At 42.8% G+C, this 20,160-nt stretch overlaps 1 protein-coding gene across 4 annotated transcripts in view; it reads left to right on the top strand.

The window, feature by feature from the left end:
- Nucleotides 1-20,160, top strand: part of APP (amyloid beta precursor protein) — a 522,694-nt gene that overhangs the window by 442,099 nt on the left and 60,435 nt on the right. For all 4 annotated transcript variants that reach the window (XM_085623075.1, XM_085623077.1, XM_085623076.1 and 1 more), the window contains 2 exons: nt 39-138; nt 16,576-16,797. In XM_085623075.1, the coding sequence (XP_085479201.1) occupies nt 39-138; nt 16,576-16,797 (322 nt within the window). The remainder of the gene's footprint in view (nt 1-38; nt 139-16,575; nt 16,798-20,160) is intronic.

Raw genomic sequence — 20,160 nt, 5'->3', positions numbered from 1 at the left:
GTGAGAGATCTGACCACTGTTTAATTTTCTCCCCCAAGGTTATGACCCACCTGCGTGTGATCTATGAGCGCATGAACCAGAGTCTGTCCCTCCTTTACAAAGTGCCATCCGTTGCTCAGGAGATTCAGGATGAAGTTGGTAAGCACCTTTTATCTTTGTTATATTATGACGTCATGACATCCTTCACTTGTATGATTGTGTGTAAATCGTTGTGGGTGGACATACAGCAGTATCAAAAACGTCCTATTATATTTTAGTTTGACAATAATGTCCCATTTTACCTTTGTTAAAATAAGCATTTGTTCCTCCACGCATTCTACCTTTTTTTTTTTTTAATTATATTTTTGCCATTTAATAAATCGTGTAGAAGCTGCCAAGCTCCTAGCAGTGGACGGCAACATTTAGTCCTCTTCTGCTTTTTAGTGAATAGTGAATGGATTGTACACAACAGACATTCATACGTTTGGTGGTTCCTTTTTCCGTTCCTTTGTGAAGAATATGCAGACCTGTTTTACTTGAGCAAGTGTATCCCTCCTCAAATTGTTGTATGTTACGTAGCTGTTGTGCCAGGAAAGTCTAAAATAGAGTACCTGATCCATGCCAGATATTCAGATTAACCAAGTAGAAGAATGTATATCTGGAAATGTATCTTTTGTTGGATTTCTTATCTTTTAACATGGATCCCCAGACCCTGGACCTATGTTGGACACCTCAGTGCCAGGTCTGGAATGGAAATGGCTGAACTTCTGATACTAGCCCACACTATGGGGGACGAGACTGGAATAGGACCATGGAGTCATGGTTGGTCATGTTGGCCCATTCATCTATGGAAGCCGCTCACTAGCCTCCAGTCTACTGTAGAAATGTAATAGCAGAATGGCCAAAATGAATAGCTGCAAATGTGGTTAGAAAAATATTTTGGGAAAAAATAATTTGTTTGCCACTATTATTCCCATTCACAGTTTTGTTTTTTCCCCTACTGTTTTTTTTCTGTACTTTGAGGATGACTGTTAGCTTGTGCGTATTTGTCGCTTGGTTCTGCTTTGTTATATTTCTTTCCCTCTCTGCATCCTATTTGCGCCATCTCCCTGGACATCTGCTCCTGTTATCCCACCATCATATAGCATTAGTTCTGGCTTGCTGCTAAGGGATTTAGAACTCTGCCGCGCGGGGACAGTGTGTTATGTTTTGCCTGAATCAGTGCTTGTGTTTGAGGATGGTCTTTCACTGATGTATTCCATCACTTGCCACAGCACTGCAATGGGAGTCAGACATCTTGTTCTGAACCTCCAGTGTTATTCGTTCTAGAAATGCTTTTAGATCGGTTCTTAAGGTTACTTAAACTAAAAATGTCAACCGATGAATTACCAGCTCTGAAAGGTCAGTGTCTTAAATATCAGAGAAACCAATGAAATGGAGAGATGCTAGTGCAGTAAAGTGCTGAAATTCGCTCTTGTACAAAATGTCATAGCTCTGTTTTTCACTTTGAGAGATTTTGTGATGTTCCTCCAGAGAACCAATTGAAATACCTGGGTAAGATTTTTGGCGCTCCTTAAAGTTCCTAATTGGTTTCAAACAAATTATATTGAATAGGTGTTTTTTTCTGCTGTAGCCTCTATAGTCTAGTGTAACCGCCTTGTCGCACCAAATTTGGTGTACTGTTTTTAAAGATATTTTTTTAAGTGTCGGCAGATTCTCCCTCACCCCTTATCACTAGATTAGGATTGTATAACATGAAATGAGTTTAAAAAAAATAAATTAAAGCTGCCCTAAAATGTTTAAAATCGAACATAACACTAGACCCTACCAATCTAAGTTGCCACAGAAAACTAAGTCTTTAATATCCAACTCGACATCCATCTCCTACTTGCTTTTGCACAACAACCTTGACGTGCTTGCATTATAACAAACATGATTCCACCCTTGCCCATGCCACTCATGACCACCGTCTGCCACCTAGCTACAAGATAATCCACCTAGATAGATCTGATAAAACAGATGGTGGGGATACCTGTTATTTGTAATGAATAATTATCCTACACACAGATATAAAACCATCTCGGCTAAGACCTTCCAGTCTCTTACGTATAGGCATTGGTAACACTACACCCTCTAAAACTAGAGTAAATATCATTTTGCACTGCCCAGGCAGGAATAACCTTTTCCTAAAGGAATTCCTAGATTTCATGACATCTCAGCTACTATCACCCTGTAGGCTTATCCTTCTTGTAGGATTTATCTTCCTTTAATTTACCTTGCACTGCAGAGAATGAGAAGGTGTTGAAGTAAACGACATCAAACGGAACCAATTGTACTGTAATATCCACACTAGACTTTCTCTTGGCAGCGCTGAACTAATCAAGCGATCCAATTGTAGAAAATAGGCCTAAGCTAGGCCTACTAGTGCAAGGGGTTCGCCCTTCTCTGCACAGAGTCCTCAGACTATTGGAAAGAAGTTGGCACAGAAACTGAAATAGAAAATACAGAGTTTAATAAACCTCATGAGGTGGAACTACATTCAGACAGCACCCTTCGGTATTGAATGAAGTAGCACACTGAACAGAAGGGCCATGGTCCTTTTTATACCCACACAGGGGCTAAAAGAAGACGGTACAAGTATACTTGAGAGGAGTTATGCACACATATGGTCATACAGAAACTGCAGAGTCGACAAGTGGGAGGAGTTAACAGTTTGCTAACACTGGTAAACATATCCTGACAGTTACATGATACTAGCAGCTGCAAACTCAACTGAGCATGTGCGGAAGTAGAAGATACTAAATATAGTTGTTTCTAGGTAGATTACAAGAGCAGTCAACACTAAGGGAGGACAAAGCACATGGTGAGCACATGGCAAACAAGATGGCTGCCAGAAATACAAAATGGATTCTACAACATGGACAAGATAGCCTCTAAATATCAGATGGATTCCGCTAATGCTAATCCAATCGCTGCCAATTTACAACACAATGATAAATTACCCACCATATTTAATAATCTTGCTTCAGCAAAAAATAAGTACAAATATCCAAATAAAGTCAAATCTCTGGTTCAAGAAGACGATTAACAGTCTGAGAAAGAGCCCACATTCCCATGAGATGGTGAACACCCCCTTTCTATCTACAAATTCCTATTCCTACATAAGGAAATAAAACATAAAAGCCGTCCTCCATTTTCAGCCTCCTACAACCAAATGCTAAAACCAGCCCAGGAAACTTTTTAGAACCATACATGACCAAAAATCACCCATGACCAAGCGCATGAAGCCATGCATCTCCACCTGAAGTGCCTAACTGCAATGACCTAGCCAAACACTTGACTCGAAGTCAAGCAGTCAAACGACATTGGCTGCTGTGCAGTCCAGCCAGATTGTGAGTAAATTCTTCTCACCAGAAAAGATCCATCAGTGTCTTGGTCCTCCTTTAGTCCCGTTTCAGAATTTGACTTGCAACAACAAAAAAACATTGCAAACACTAAGACTTGGCCCCACTTCACTAACCTCTTCCTTTGCAAATAAACATGCTAATGTCCTCATACCTATATTACTGCCAGTCATAAATCCCATGGTTGCACATGGCACTCTTACATAGGTGCTAAAAGTGGGTCATGTTTGCCCTCTGTTAAAACAAATTTGAACACTGACCCTGGCAACCCTGAAAACTACAGACACACTCCAGTGTTACCCTTCGCAGCCATGGTAATAGGAAACGTGTAGCCACTCAATTGGACTCAATGGGGAAAAAAACAGTAACAGTGACTTAATCAATCTAATTTGACATCTGGCTGCAGCACAGAAATGTCCATTCTCAAGATCATAGGTAACTCTTTGCATGCTAGTACTCTTTGGCCTGTCTACAGCTTTCAGTACACTTGATGACAACATTCTCCTACATAATTTATTCAATAGGATTGGCATTACTGGCACTCTACTGAACTGGCTCAAACCATGCGTGTGTAACACAACACATTAAAACTGATAGCAGTTCCCTTTGGAGTACCTTAAGGATCTATCCAACACCTCGTCCTCAAATCACCCTATTATTCAGCTTCCATATTGAACATCTTGGTGAGAGATTCCGATATTCTCCAATGGTGGTATTGCCTTTCACCAGCATTCACACAATGTGCAGCTATAGATTGATTGCATAGAAGACATTTCAACTCTACCCTAGTGCTTACTAGGAATAAGCTCATGGCTCTGAGTCCAAACTTAAACCTAATCATCAAAAGACTGTATTTCTCCTATTATCACCTAACATCTGAGTTCATCCGTCCTAAGTAGATGACTAATCTCCCAGTCTTAAATAGCTTACCCCAAGATTGTGAAATCAGCCAATTCCTTGGCTTCACACTGGATAGTGTGGTGCCTGGCTTGCATGCCTATTCATCACCCATTCCAGCCTGGATCTTAGAATGTGGATAGGATTTAAGAGTACCTTTTTGAATCCTTTGCAAATGACTGTGACTGTGTTGCGAATTATATTAATCGTACCTCACTTAGCTTATTTTGACCTGTACCTTCTTCTCTACACTGGCAACGAGCAAGAGGGACCTACCCCAACACGTCTATTGTAATTTTTTACTGCTGAAAGCTGTGAATGGTTTGAGAAACAACATCAGAAAGAGAAACTCTCAGGCCATTGTAAATGAACAGTACACTATCTGAGAACGATGGGAGATCGGGTCAGTAAATGAAAAGGCTTCTAATCAACTATGCAACCTGTGGAAGCAAATGAAGTATGAGGATTTGCTGCTTTCGAATTGGCCCATCAAGGGTTAAGTATAGTGGAGCGGAAGGCCACATTGCGCATTCCACAAGCATAAACAAGTTGGAGTTGCGAAGCGACTGTGCTGAACTGTTTTCACACTAAAGCTCGAAGGACATCACATGCCCAGAGCAAAGAGATACAGAGTGCGAGAAATAGCTTCACAGTGGATGCATTGTGAAGGTGTGCCAGTGAGACAGGTACTTTGCAAAGCTTTCCTGTCGGAGGAGTTAGTTTTGCTCCTTAAGTGTGTGCAAAGGGCAGCAACCACATGCATTGGCATGGGAAAAGAAAGTAACTGGTGTGACTAAAATGTTTGGGGGATGTTGCACTCGTTTCAAAGACGGTAACTGGCACACCTTTGAGGAAGTACTCTTTCTAAAAAGCATTCCTCCTTCCCACACTGTTCACTTTGATTGGCACACCTTTTAAAAAATGTCTTCGACTGGGAAGCAGCCTATCTGTCTGCACCGTTCATGGTGATACACACCAGATTGCGATAGTTTAGAAGTCTTTGGAGTCATAACTGAACATTGGTCAGTCAACCTGGTAACTGAAATGTTGAACTTTTTTATGGTGACAAGTATATCCTATAGATTAAAATCCTTTGCAGCGATTGAGACTAGACCTTCATTTACAGACATTTAAGAGTGAGTGCACGCAAACACCTTGGACTCTCTCTTTTACAGTACAGGAAGTATTTCGGGAGGTTGATGAAAATAAATGATGTGCACATATATTCTACAGTCTGCCTACAGCTACTCATTTCTGAATGAAGTGGTTTTATTTTGAATTTGAGGGCTGTCTGTATAGAGTTATACATTCCTGAACCAAGGTTAGACTCCTTTTAAGTTCACGGTTTGCATTATATTGTGGTCGGGAGGCCTCCCTCATATTAATACTGCGGAGCTCTGAATTTACGGAAATTCTAGTTTGGATGCAAGGTATTGGCACTTTTTGGATGAGTGTGCTCAGGGTGAGGTTTGCCAGGTATCTTACAATATGCAGAATGTATATCCACCCTTTATCTTCTTGAGCTGTTTGGGAGACCTACCCACCCAGTGGGGAAACTGGAAAAACGTGTTTAAAAATTACACCAGGGAGTGCATAACAAATTTTGGTGCAGAGCACAAATAGCCACTGCTTTTGCATTGTCTAGAGGTTGAGGACCAGGAAGTTCTAGACAATATTCCTAAATTAGCTCATGAAGATGTGAGGGGGCTCCAGAAATTTGAAGTATACTTGGAAAAACTGAATCTTCCCCGTCTACCATGCAGGAGTATGATAATGGAGAGTTACTATTTTGGTAAGGGAGCTCAAGGGTATTTATAATGAGTCTGTAGAAGAAATTGGCAGGAGCTTGCAAATCTGACCCTTTAATGATGAGCAGATAATAGATCAGCTCTGAAACTTATGTTTTTTTCAGTAAATATATGTATTTATTTGTATTTAATATATATATATATATATATATATATATATATATATTCACTGTCAGTCAGTTAAGCTTTATTCGATTAAAAATAATCATAAAAGCATATTTTTTTTAAACGATAAAATCGCATGTTACAGAAAGATGAAAAACCACAAAATTATGGGATAAGTTATACAGTGAAAAATCTTACATCAAGATAGTTTTTCTACACTTAAAAACAGACTTTAGGAACAACGAAACAGATAAAATTACAAACTCTTCCCCAAGGGATTGCAGGACTATGAATGCAGGACGGCATTGTCGCATTCCTAGTGTTCTAAGCTTCGGAAGAATCCACCTTTTCATCTGGACTGTGTAAAATTTACAAAAGAATAAAACATGCATGGTGGATTGTGCTGACAAATCATCACATGGGCAATTAGACAGCTGCCTAGACCAATCGTTAATTGCTGAAAAACTGAGCGACCTATGGACAATGCCTATCCTGAAACGTGTTAATCTTTCGAAGTCAGAAGATATAAAAGTTAAATACGACTGCATCTTGAAAGTGGTCAGGATGTTTTGATGGGCCAGAACAGAGATTTTTAATATCTCTGCAGTATCTAGAAAATATTAGATTAAATACAAACAGCCAAGTTAAAAAACTTTCCTATTTGCTTTAGTCCAGGTATTGGGGTTATCAAAATATTCTTGATGTCCTAATTTACAAAAGAATTCCTTGACATACCTGAGCCAACTTCTATGCGACGCCCCATCTAACCCACAGCAATCAGAAATCATTTGACGATTTAAAATTGTCCTCTCTGAAGTCCAAATATGATGCCAGAGGAGAATTGGTTGAATGGCAATGACATCCGCTATATAAGATATACCTAGCTCCGAGTGGCAATTAAAAGTAGACGCTAACCGGGACCGCAAGCAAGTATCTAAGAAATCTACAAAACTTGTCAATGGCCCAACTCACTGCCAGGGGCCTCTCCTTCTCGAGTTCAGACCTCTAGATCCAAATGCCAGTGTCTGTAACTTTTTATGAGATGAAAGATTTGTAGAGATGAGATTTTGGAGAAGGAAGGATTGGATGCACTATCAGCATGCATCCGGAAATTGGTTATTGGACTTAGTGTACAACCACATAGCTCATTACATCCCTGGAGTAAGAAATTGTGCATCTGACTGCTTGTCATATTTAGTGTGCCTGAGTTGGCTAAGACAGAGGAGGATTTTTGTTTGGGTGCAAGAAAATGTGTTTAGTCACATGTATCTCATTTCGGAAGAGGAAGATGAAACGGCCACAGACAAGCTGGTGCAAGAGGTGTGCTGAGTTCTGCTGTGAAGGTGGAAGGAGAAGCCACGGTTGCTGCTGGGGAGTGAGTCCTTCTGAGCTGTCAGGTGGTTTTGTCTTCAGAGGTGAAATATTGATTCCAGCTGATTCTCTCTGAGAAAATGAAGCCTAGTGTTTTCCTATATGGGACACCTAGCTGTAGCGAAAACTAAGAAAAGGTTAAGATTGGGCTTCTGGTGGCCAGGTTTTGACATTAAAGTTGAAAGTGCCAGAGGTAAGGTGCTTGAGTGATGTCAGTTCAAGAGTAAAGCAATTTGTGTGAAGTTTTTCAGAGGGTAAGTTACCATAAAAGTGCCTCGATTGACCGTGTTAGACAGTTCTACTCAAGGGAAATGGATAAATATTTCACTGAATTCAGGATTATTCTCAAGATAAGTGCTCTCCACCATCCCAAAAGTAATGGAATGTCAGAGAGGTTAAGTTGTACATTGAAGAGCCTCTATTCCGTCAAAACTTGTCGGTTAAACTGGAAACAATGGGCTGTGTGAAATTCTGGCTTATGGGCTTTCTCCTCATGACTCCACTGGGCTGACTCTCTTCGAGCTGTTCAGTGGAGTTGTTCACTGCAGAAGCTTTGGTCCAGGCTGGATGGATTACAGAAAATGGTGGGTGGAAGTACCCGTTCAAGATAGATGGACGAAGAGAAAAGTTGAGTTGTAGAAAAAAAAAAAAAAAGTCCATTTTAATGCATGTAAGGCCAAGTGTACGAGGGAATTGAAGTTGGCTTCCCACAGGAAGAGAAAAGTAGTGGAAGTTCTGCGAGTCACTTAAGTTGGTGTAGCTATTAAAGAATGCTGTGCTGACATCTGATGGCAGGATATGGAACTCAGGGTGGGACTTTTTGTCATCTGGTATGGAAGATGGGTCTGTGAGGGCTGTGTAAGAGGTAGTGGTATGTCCCAGATGGTATCGAATATGTAGATTATGGTGTTGCACAACCTGAAGAGAAGTAGCTCTCTAGGACACCTGCATAATTGTAGGATTGCGTGGTGTTCTAATTGTTGCTATTTTACTTTATCTTCCAAGTCATGTTATTGCTGTGAGGTCTAGTACTGTTTCTCCCCCACCCTTTATATTATCACTTCATGGTAATTTTAGGGTGGGGTTACCATTGGGAGTACCCGACTTATCTCTGTAAATAGTTACAGTAAATAGTGTGCTTCATGTCCCCTGCATGTGCTAGCCATACCTTCACACCATGCTGCTTATTATAAATGTATACAGTGTACCTTACTATTTTACTGCTACTTTCTATACATCTTCAATCCCTTCTTATTAAAAAATGTATAAATATTTAAAATTATCTAGTGTTTTACTGATAACACACACAAATATCTAGAGGGCGTACCTGCTTTGCTATTGTGTGTATATCTATATCTCCCCCCCCCCTCCCTCCCCCTAGATTTGTGCGTGTTCATACTCCAGTATTCTTTGTTTTAAAGCACGCCGTCGCTCTTCAGTGTATTGCACTATGCTAAAAAAAGAAGAAAGTGGTAAAGTAGGTCTTTACTGCACACAGTCAGCTTGTAGCTAGTATAGATCTGTCAGCATGAGAAGCAGCTTCTCCAGCCCTTGCAGCAGCTTCATAGCCGAGGCTTACTGCCCCACAAGCTGCACTTATTCAGCCCCCTCCCTCTGAAGGTGTTTGTCTCTAAATCATTCTTTATGGAGTACCTAGTTCCCTGAAGTGAGCTATTCCCAAGTGTTCTGATTTGTAGTTCCTGGTGTGTGATCTTAAGGAGTTAGACCTCCTTTGCTGTTCATTGGTGGCTGCTGAGCAAATGTTCAGCCAAGGTAACCCTGGTCCTTCATGCTTGGCAGAACAGATAATCTAAATTAAAAGCCTGAAATGAAGGACAAGAATAGAGAACTGTTCTGCAGTGCTTTCAGCTAAACCCCACTTCCACCTGGTGTAGTAGTATTCATCATAAGGACCTTCCTCACACTTTCTTTGTCTGTGTTTCTCTTAAACTCTGAAGTAACTTAAACGATAAAAGTAGTGCAAAAAAAAACCTCAAAATAAATTAATATTGTAATGTATCTTTTTTCATGGTTTGTAATTCTTCCCTTTTAACCTTACTCAGATTTTTCGGTCCATCTCATATTTAATTGGATAGGCAAATTTTTTTATCATTAATTTCAGTTATATACTTGTAAATATTTCACACGCAGATTAAAGACAATATGTAAATCATCTGTATTTCTCATCTACTCTTAGATATGTTTGTTGATTTAATCAGTTTTCATCCAATCCATGTGTGGATTCAAAAAACCCTTACTGAGATAAGCGAGTTTAACACACAACCCACCACTGTGCCTCAAAGTTGTAAGAACAATTCACCATTCAATAGGAAACTTCCCTTAACAATTTTGCCATTTTTAGGTAGAATCCTACAAGACAGTGTAGCTGTTTGTTTTGCTAGTGACATCTTGGGGACATTCGGAAAGCTTTCCTGGGAATGCATTCCACCCATTGCTTACCATTGGCTTTGTGGTTTGTTACTCACATGTGCTTGCGTTCTGTTTGCTGGCTGTATTTGTTTTAGGTTGTCCAGCTTGAGTTTCTCTTCCCGTGCCCAATCTCTCTTTACTGTATTCTTCCACCAGTACTGGATTTCTGTAAAGAGGCCTTTAAATCTTGTTCATATCTTGTCACATTTACTATGGATTCAAAGACCGAGGTCACATCAGTCTATCTTCCAGGGAGCTTGGCGTTTAATTTTATTTTTCTGACTTCAAAGTTAGAGGATTTATGCGACTAGACAATCATGCTGGCTACCAGGGAAGTGCTTGAGGAAGGATTACAATGTTATATTTTTTCTAGCATGCAACAAAATTTAAATGTCTTTAAATGAACTGTGCAAATATTTCAGAATTTATCAGAATTATAAAAGTACAAATGAAGCATATTTTGTTGGTAATTCTTAAGTGTGGTGGAAACAAATACTTTAATACAATCAAAACAGATCAATACACTAGGTGGTGAAATTTCTACGCTTTGTGCTCTGTATACTTTTATCATTAAAACTGTTTGTAATGGTCACTTCAGTAGAAGATGTGTTGTCTGTAATGGAAGTGGTACAATACCATGCATATTCCACTCTACGCCACTCCACTCTGCACCCCTCCACACTATGCCACTCCACTCTGCACCACTGCACTCCTCTCTACTCTCCCAGTGCGCTCTACCGCACACTACTCTATTATGCACTACTACACTTTTCGCCACTGCACTCTACACCACTTCACTCTGTGGCAATCCACTCTGTCATTCTACTCTGCAACACTGCATTCTACACCAATGCACTCTACTCTGTATCACTCATTTGTATGCCAGTGCACTCTATGCCAATCCACTGTATGCCCCTCTAATCCGCTCTGCGCCCCCTCCGCTCTGCACTCTTCTGCTCTGCCCCACGGTACTCTACTCTGCATCACTTCACACCAATCTACTCTGCACCACTGAATTTTATGCCACTATACTCTGCAACACTTTATGCCACAGCACTCTACGCCACTCCATTCTACTCTGAACCACTGTTCACTACTTCTCTATGCCACTGCTCTCTACACCACTCTACTATACACCACTGCAATCTACAACAGTCTACTCTGCAAGACTGCACTCTGCCACTGAATTCTACTCCACTGCACTCTACTCCGCACCACTCTGCCACTACACTTTGTCACTCTACTCTAAATCACTGCACTCAAAGCCAGTGCTCTACACACCACTTTACTTTAAACTACTACACTCTACGAGACTGCTCTCTATTCCACTCTACTCTGCACCACTCTACACCACTGCACTCAATGTTAATGAACTCTCTGCCACGCTACTATGCACTACTGCACTCTGCAACAGTCTGCTCTGCAGCACTGCACTTTCTTCTCCTGCACTCTATGCTGTGCCACTTGACACCACTCCACAACACTACCCTCTGCGCCAAACTACTGCACCCAGTGTCAATGCACTAAACACCACTTTACTCAAAACCAATGCATTCTACATAACTGCACTCCACGGCAACTACTGCACTCTACACCACTATTCTACTCTGCTGCACGACTCTATTCTGCGCAACGCACTGCCAAGCTGCACTCTGTGCCACTTTACTCTGCACCACTGCACGCGAAGCCACTCTAAACCATTGCCCTGTCACTGCACTCTGCACTGTGCGACTCTAAACCGTTGCCCTGTCACTGCACTTTTTTCTGCGCCACTCTTTTCTACTCTGCGCCACTCTTTTCTCCTCTGCGCCACTCTTTTCTCCTCTGCGCCACTCTTTTCTCCTCTGCGCCACTCTTTTCTCCTCTGCGCCACTCTTTTCTCCTCTGCGCCACTCTTTTCTCCTCTGCGCCACTCTTTTCTCCTCTGCGCCACTCTTTTCTCCTCTGCGCCACTCTTTTCTCCTCTGCGCCACTCTTTTCTCCTCTGCGCCACTCTTGTCTCCTCTGCGCCAATCTTGTCTCCTCTGCGCCACTCTTGTCTCCTCTGCGCCACTCTTGTCTCCTCTGCGCCACTCTTGTCTCCTCTGCGCCACTCTTGTCTCCTCTGCGCCACTCTTGTCTCCTCTGCGCCACTCTTGTCTCCTCTGCGCCACTCTTGTCTCCTCTGCGCCACTCTTGTCTCCTCTGCGCCACTCTTGTCTCCTCTGCGCCACTCTTGTCTCCTCTGCGCCACTCTTGTCTCCTCTGCGCCACTCTTGTCTCCTCTGCGCCACTCTTGTCTCCTCTGCGCCACTCTTGTCTCCTCTGCGCCACTCTTGTCTCCTCTGCGCCACTCTTGTCTCCTCTGCGCCACTCTTGTCTCCTCTGCGCCACTCTTGTCTCCTCTGCGCCACTCTTGTCTCCTCTGCGCCACTCTTGTCTCCTCTGCGACACTCTTGTCTCCTCTGCGACACTCTTGTCTCCTCTGCGACACTCTTGTCTCCTCTGCGACACTCTTGTCTCCTCTGCGACACTCTTGTCTCCTCTGCGACACTCTTGTCTCCTCTGCGACACTCTTGTCTCCTCTGCGACACTCTTGTCTCCTCTGCGACACTCTTGTCTCCTCTGCGACACTCTTGTCTCCTCTGCGACACTCTTGTCTCCTCTGCGACACTCTTGTCTCCTCTGCGACACTCTTGTCTCCTCTGCGACACTCTTGTCTCCTCTGCGACACTCTTGTCTCCTCTGCGACACTCTTGTCTCCTCTGCGACACTCTTGTCTCCTCTGCGACACTCTTGTCTCCTCTGCGACACTCTTGTCTCCTCTGCGACACTCTTGTCTCCTCTGCGACACTCTTGTCTCCTCTGCGACACTCTTGTCTCCTCTGCGACACTCTTGTCTCCTCTCCACGCCACTCTCCTTTACCCCACTAACTTTTAGCCATGCTAAACAGCAGTCACGCTGGTGGACAACATGCCTAAACCATACGGGCAAAGCCAATAGCTCATGCATAGGCGAGACCTGTTGGCTTGGCCAATGTGTGTTGTTAGCGTTGTTGTGTGCTCCATGTAGACATGGATTTTTCAGGCCGAAGCTACCTCAACATTTGGGAGTCAACCCTGGTGACTGCTCGCTATTAGCGAAAGCAGGCATTTAAAGTAACACTCTTGTTCATTAGTTAATCCTTCTAATCGACAAATCACATCCTTTGTTTTGTGTCGATATTAAAGCAATGCTGTAACATAAGGTATAGGAAATGTGTTATTATAGATGTATGCTTTACAGATTAATCTCCACTCTGTACAGTCATCCCTGGTGTATTCAAGAATTTTTTTTTTATTTTTTTTTATGTAGCACACAGATTTGTAATGTACTGTTTTACCTCAATATGGTTAATAGAATGTTAGGACCTAGTGTGCAAAGGACAGAATCTTAAGATCCCACTTCCAATAAGCCTGTGCTCCATCTTGAATTGTTTGTCGCTCATGTGTTATGGCCACTTGCCCTCGTGCACTAAGCCAAGGTATTGTTAGATCTCGCCTAGCGACACAGCGCATGTGGTGCTCGCCTTGACGAGATTTATTGTTGATTGATTTGCCGAAGGGGGACAGTACATATGCACGTGTACGGAAGGCAGGAGATGTGCACGTGTACGGCTGACGGAGTTAGCAGAAGAGACAGCAGATGTCCTCATACGGAGGACAGGAGATGTGCACGCAAACGGCTCGGCTCACTCGCTCCCACTCTCCCTCCCTGTCTGCACGCACGCAGGACAGGATATATGCACGCGTTCAGCTCGCGTCGTTAGCCCAACTCCTGGTTGGTCGCTCGCTCCCTCCCTGTTTTTACCAAGTCCCTCTTGCTCTATTAACCGCCGCTGGTATTTGCTTTCGCTCTTCATCTCTCGCTTCTTCCTTTCCTCCCTCCATCAGGCCCCTTCTGCTTTTGTTATACACCACCCTTCAGCAACAATACATGCCCCCTGCACATGCTCTTTAACACTAGCGCACGCGGCACAGGAGATATGCATGCGTTCAGCTTGTGGCGTTCGCCCAACTGCTGGTCGCTCGCTCCCTCCCTATCTTTATCAAGCCCCTCTTGCTTCTTGCTCTATTAACTGCCGCTGGTATTTACTTTTGCTCTTCATCATTCGCTTCTTCCTTTTCTCCCTCCATCAGGCCCCTTCTGCTTTTATTATCCACCACCCTTCCACAACAATACATGCCCGCACACATGCTCTTTAACACTTTTTTTCCTGTTGTGCATGCCCCTACACATGCCCTTTACCCCTTTTTCCCTGTTTTGCACGCTACTAAGTGCCGCCTCAACACACAATAGCGCCGTTCCATAACCTACTCCCTCACCGGGCCTCCCATCTGCTGGCAAACTCTTGCTGTTTTCCAACTCACTCACGCAGTCCGAGCCGGCGCACTAATTAACGGCACAAATGTATCAAACGCTCAGCAACACCGATTCCGCAAGCACATGAAAAATGACTCTGCTGCACGCTAAGCACACGTCCCAAAACTCTGCATGCCATGGGGCCACACACTCCCTTTCCACCATTATGCAAGGCCTTGCCTCCTTACCTACTGCTCCGCTGCTAATCAACTCGGCCGCCAGGCCCCAACCCTCCGTTCACCTCACCCCGGTTATAAAAGTGCAGGCTAACCACCATATCATACGTGTACCCCCAAATACTCAGTCCACTGCCCCCAACAAAGCTCACCGGGTGGATCAGATGTGCCAGTTGCAACCCAACTCCCCCGGGAATATTAAGCTCTAGAAAATCTTCAATAGGCTAACTCCCGGGACCCCACTCAACCCCCAGAGGTTGCCTGCTGCCAATAGCCTCATCAACCCAGAGCCTCTCCAATACTCTACCAGCGTCGTCTCCTTACTCCCTAGCCCTGGCTTCATTCCCCCCTCACGCCCCATTATCCATGCGCCTCATCCTAAACTCAACATAAGTAAACTGTACGCTAGCACCTTACATACAGCACAAACGCACTACATGTAAAAAAAATAGTGACCATTACTTTACGCTTTCATATCACAGCTTTTTTATCTAAGTTTCCCCCTGTTTGCCCTTTCCTTCTTCCCCCCTTTTCCCCACTCTACCGTACACCCATATAATTGCATCCTTTTACCCTGCAGCTACCTATGCACAGCGCCATAAGCACTAAATATGTTACCGATACTTATTACAAAACGCCCATCTCATACTTAACTCGCCCACCAGACCTCCCATCTGCCGACGAACTCTTACTGTTTTCCACCTCACTCACGCAGTCCGAGCCACCGCACTAATTAACGGCACAAGTGTATCAAACGCTCAGCAACACCGCTTCCGCAAGCACAGGAAAAAGGACTCCGCTGCACATTAAGCACACGTCTCAAAACTCTGCCCGCCATGGAGCCACACACTCACTTTCCATCATTTTGCAGGGCCTTACCTCCTTAGCTGCTGCTCCAATGCTAAACAACACCCCGCTATGCGCGAACACTTATGCTCACCTCCCCTCCAGTTATAAAACTACAAGCTGCCCACCATATCACACGTGTGCCCCCTAAACACACTCAGTGGACCGCCACCCACCAAAGCTTACCGAGAAAATCACATGTGCCAAATGCAACGCAACACCCTCGGCAATCTGTTAGCCCTAGCAAATCTTTCATACGCTCACACCGGGCCCCCTCTCACCCCCCACAGGCTCCCTACTACCCACGGAACTGCCAATAACCTCATCAGCCCCTGCAGAGCCTCTCCAGTGGTCTCGCAAATTCTCCTCCTCACTCCATAGCCGTGGCTGCACGCCCCTCTCGGGCCACATTATCCATGCATCTCATCCTAAACTCGCCGGCATACAAGGACACCACCCTCTAAAGACAACCGAATAGAGCCAATCTAGGCCCCACATCGCTATCAATGTTACTATTTATTGTTATAAGTGGCATTCACTAAATAAGCCCAACGGTCACCTATCGTACTATTTAACCTACAGTTTTTTATGGGAAAGCCTATTAATTTTGTAAAATCTCTCTGTATGTATAGCAGTTATTGCACAGATTTTGTAAGGTATTTATGAAGAAAAAAAATGTCCTATCACGTTTAAAAGTACATATAGAAAACCAATGTGTATGTAGGGAATGCCTACTACCACTTCTTTACATCATTACAACTATTCAACCCCACACACAGCAGTAAGGTGAAGAAAGCCCTCATGGACATGCGTGCATAATAAGTCATTGCTATGTCTGCAAGCAAATTCCCCAGCTCCCCACATGCTCTGCAAATTATTACACTAGTATTTTTGCTTGGAATAGATTGCTTACTATCCTAAAGCCTTTTATAAACCTATATTAGCAACACTATCGCAAAAAACTATCTCTGCAACCAAATTCCCCATTCACAAGCTGCAACGAGAATAGTAAAACCACATACTTACAACACACATAAATACCAGTACTTACACAAACAATATACACACTAACTCAAAACAACACCAATAAACAACAGTAAATTACAAGTCCAATAACTCTTACTCAACCTGATGCGAGACCTGTTGCATTGCAAATGCTTGTTTTATTTTTCTTCTAGATGAACTTCTCCAAAAAGAACAGAGTTACTCAGATGATGTCCTGGCAAATATGGTCAGTGAGCCGAGGATTAGCTATGGGAACGATGCCCTTATGCCATCTCTGACTGAGACCAAAACCACAGCAGAACTGCTTCCGGTGGACGGGGAGTTCAACCTCGATGACCTTCAACCCTGGCATCCGTTCGGAGGGGACTCTGTTCCGGCCAACACTGAAAATGAAGGTACACAATAGAAGGCATAAAGCATCCCATTCTAATGCGATGTGCCGTCCCTGAACGCCTTTGTGTGCTCTGGAAATTAGATTGTGCCAGATTTTCTTTTTGAACGGTGAAAAGTTGCTGGCATGCCTTTGACATTTGCACTGCCAACAAAGCAGCATGCTTCATAGATTTGGCATTTCTGAAACCGAAAACCTAATATTTTATCAAGAAATATGTTCTCCCAGAGCATGGATTTGGGTGTGTTTTGTTAAGTGTAGATGTGCACTGCGGATATGGCAATTTGTAATGTGCAGTCTTTTCACTACTTATTGCTAAGAAAGTCACTTGGTGAATCTAATGATTTAAACGGCAATGAGGAAACTTTTTAATAGATTATTAAACCAGTGTTGCTGAGAATTGTGTGCAAACAAACTCTAAAGTCTTGAAAATCTTCCAGCACGATTTTTCAGCTGTGTAAATCAAAACATGGCAATTTGATACATTGAGATGGTTTGTTAATCGTATCATTTGAAATCTAAAACCTAACTTAGAATTTTGTTTTCGTTTCTAAATTACTCTGTCACTGCAATGTCATGACTTTTTGACGAAGTGGTAATTTAGACGTTTTATGCCTTTTAGTTTTTTCGTGCTTGACCAGGCTTTGCTTCCAGGTCGATTGATATGCAAACGGCACTTACGAGAGGCAGTCGGATGTGTTCTGGTGTCTGTTTTTGTAATCGCTTTCTTTCACTAATTTATTCCGCAGAGGGTGTTAGGTTGGGTGAAGAACTGAGTTAATAGGATTCTAGTAACAAGAACAGAACATGCCTCACTTGTAGTAAAAACATCTTTAATTATAGGTTACCATACAAACTAAGGACCTCAAACTTTTTTTTAGGTCTCGCCTGACCCAGCGCATGTGCTGGTCTGGCGAGACTTATTGAGAGTGCTCCTAAAAGTGCTACCGGGCCAGCCTAGAGGTACAGGGCACGTGCGCGGGCGCGCACGCCGCGCTTGACCGCGATTACTTTCACTTTCACGGCCGCTTTGATGTTTGATCGGGATCGCGATCACTTAAACTTTCGCGGCCGCTTGGCATAGCCAATAGGTGTTGCTTTTGGGACATTATAAGTATTTAGTTATGCAACTGTTGCATGGCTAAACACTTTTTAGGTCCCAAAGGCGAGACTTATGCTTGTGTTATCATTGAATGAAAGGGGTTTTTGTGTAACCATTCAGCCTTTTTTCCACTTATTCTCCAACAGTGCTTTGTATCACTCAGTTTCTCTCATGATGATTTATATGTACCTTATATGTATTTTTAGAAAGGTGGTTGCTGACCTATAATTCTCAAAGTATAATGCGATGGGACAATATTGAAGAACAGCCAGCTAACAGTCATTCAGTACACAAGATTACTATGCATGTATATTGCATCAGAAAATGAGCACCAGTCACTTAAGCCGTGAAATAAAAACTACATCTGTGTCATCGTTTCGATTATAGCCATTTGATTTATATTAAATTCCATCCATTCGTGAGTTACCAATGTTAAAAGAAAAAGTTTCATGGTTTCATAAAAGATTGGCTGGTTCGCTGACATGCTTCACAAAGCACTGGCTCTTCATTCGGGTAGACCTCCTAAGGTAGTCAAGTTGCCTTTTCACTTACTGAGTCGGTAGTCGAGATTAATGATTGCATCGGGGTAAATGCTTCAAAATACTTCGTGTTGGAAAAATGGCCACATTTGACGTATTAATGAACCATATCACTTACATCAGTCATTCAAACACATACATTCTTCACACATTGTCATGCCTTGGGTCATCTGAACCATTTCACCTTTAAATCATGCCTTTTCACTACTGCAGTCTGAATTTAACTTTATATAGGTTTAGCCAAGCCCCCATACAAACACAAAACAATGTTCCCATTTATTGATATAGTCCTACTTGGCATCTAAAGTAAAATTCTGCTTTTCACAGCTACCAAATGGAATATCTGCATTAAGTTTGTCATCCAAGATTGATCGTCTGCCGTTGGTCAGCTCCTAGTTTAAGGGACAGTGCATGCGCCACACGACATGGTTATCTGTTAACGCATGATAATACCTCTGTACTAAAAATATATGCTAAATATAGCTTGCTCGTGTTAGAAATGTATGAAGGTGGATGGCCAGTACCTGGAACCTAAAAATATCACATATACTTGGATTTCAAAGTAGTGCTTTCATTCACAAGAGAGGGGACCATCTTATAATGGCTTTAAGCTCTCTGGGTGACTGGGAAAACATGAAGCTTCATTATTTGGTCTCCTCCTCACCTTTCCTCGAGGTACTGCTCTGAAAAGAAATCATTAAATCCTTTAACTAGAGATATGAACAAAACTTGCTGACTGTGTCTAACCCATGGCTGCCTGCCTTCTAAATCCTGCAAAATCATGATATTTTTATTTTTAGTCATGACAGTCCTTCTGTTTTAGAAGTCTCTAACAACTCTTTCAGTTGTGGCTCCGCTCTTGCACCAGTCTTTTGTGAGATAAATCTCCAAGTTCTTCTGTTATCCTCACTGACAATTTTTTCATCCTTTCTTCTTACGAAATCATTACCCTGCACTCTCTTCCACCGTTTGTCTCCAGGGGCAAGATAGTTCATCAGCTTGGGTGTTTAATGATCTCTTGCCAACTCTCCTGTGCTTCACTATTTAAAGGTTTTCTGACATAGATTCTCTTTCATGAATCAAAAAAAGAGGGGGACTAGGAGCCAGATTAAGGTCAAGTATCCGTGCTCCTCACTAGAATTAACACGTTTATTCAGTGTGGTTTCTTTTTCCTATGTGGAGAGGGTATAGAAAACGTTAAAGAAAAGGTATGGTTGGAATATATGGTTCCAGGGGGACAATGCAGTATATCTTAAGGGGAACTGGTCTACATTTTGTTTATAAACCTTTGAGTCCAATGGAATCAATGCTACAAAGAACATTCGTCACTGCATACAGCTTGGCAGTAAGAGAACAGAATCACAGAACAGAATCACAGCAGTTCATGCAACAGCAGCTGTCCACACAGGAGCAGTATAACAATCTAGGTAGAACAGAGCAGCCATCTTGCCCAAATCATGTGTTACCTCTCCACCCTGTCTCATGACCACTCGAAGCTTATTTTTCTGTGTGAGTAGATACATTACTCAATGAAACTTCCCCAGAAGCCTGTCTTCCAGGCCCTCCATAATTCTACATCATCCTCTACCTTCTCATCCCTCTAACTGAGTTTCATATCAATCTTTTCAGCTAGTGCCCATTCTTCAATGTCCCTACACCATCTCTCAGGCTCTGGCGCATGCCTACCCATTCATATTATGGCAGCTCGTCGGTGGGTGAGGAACAG

The sequence above is a fragment of the Triturus cristatus genome, chromosome 8 (genome assembly GCF_964204655.1).
Source record: "Triturus cristatus chromosome 8, aTriCri1.1, whole genome shotgun sequence".
NCBI classification, from domain to species: Eukaryota; Metazoa; Chordata; class Amphibia; order Caudata; family Salamandridae; genus Triturus; species Triturus cristatus.
Note: the sequence above shows the minus strand (reverse complement) of the source record. Positions and strands in the feature narration are given on the sequence as shown.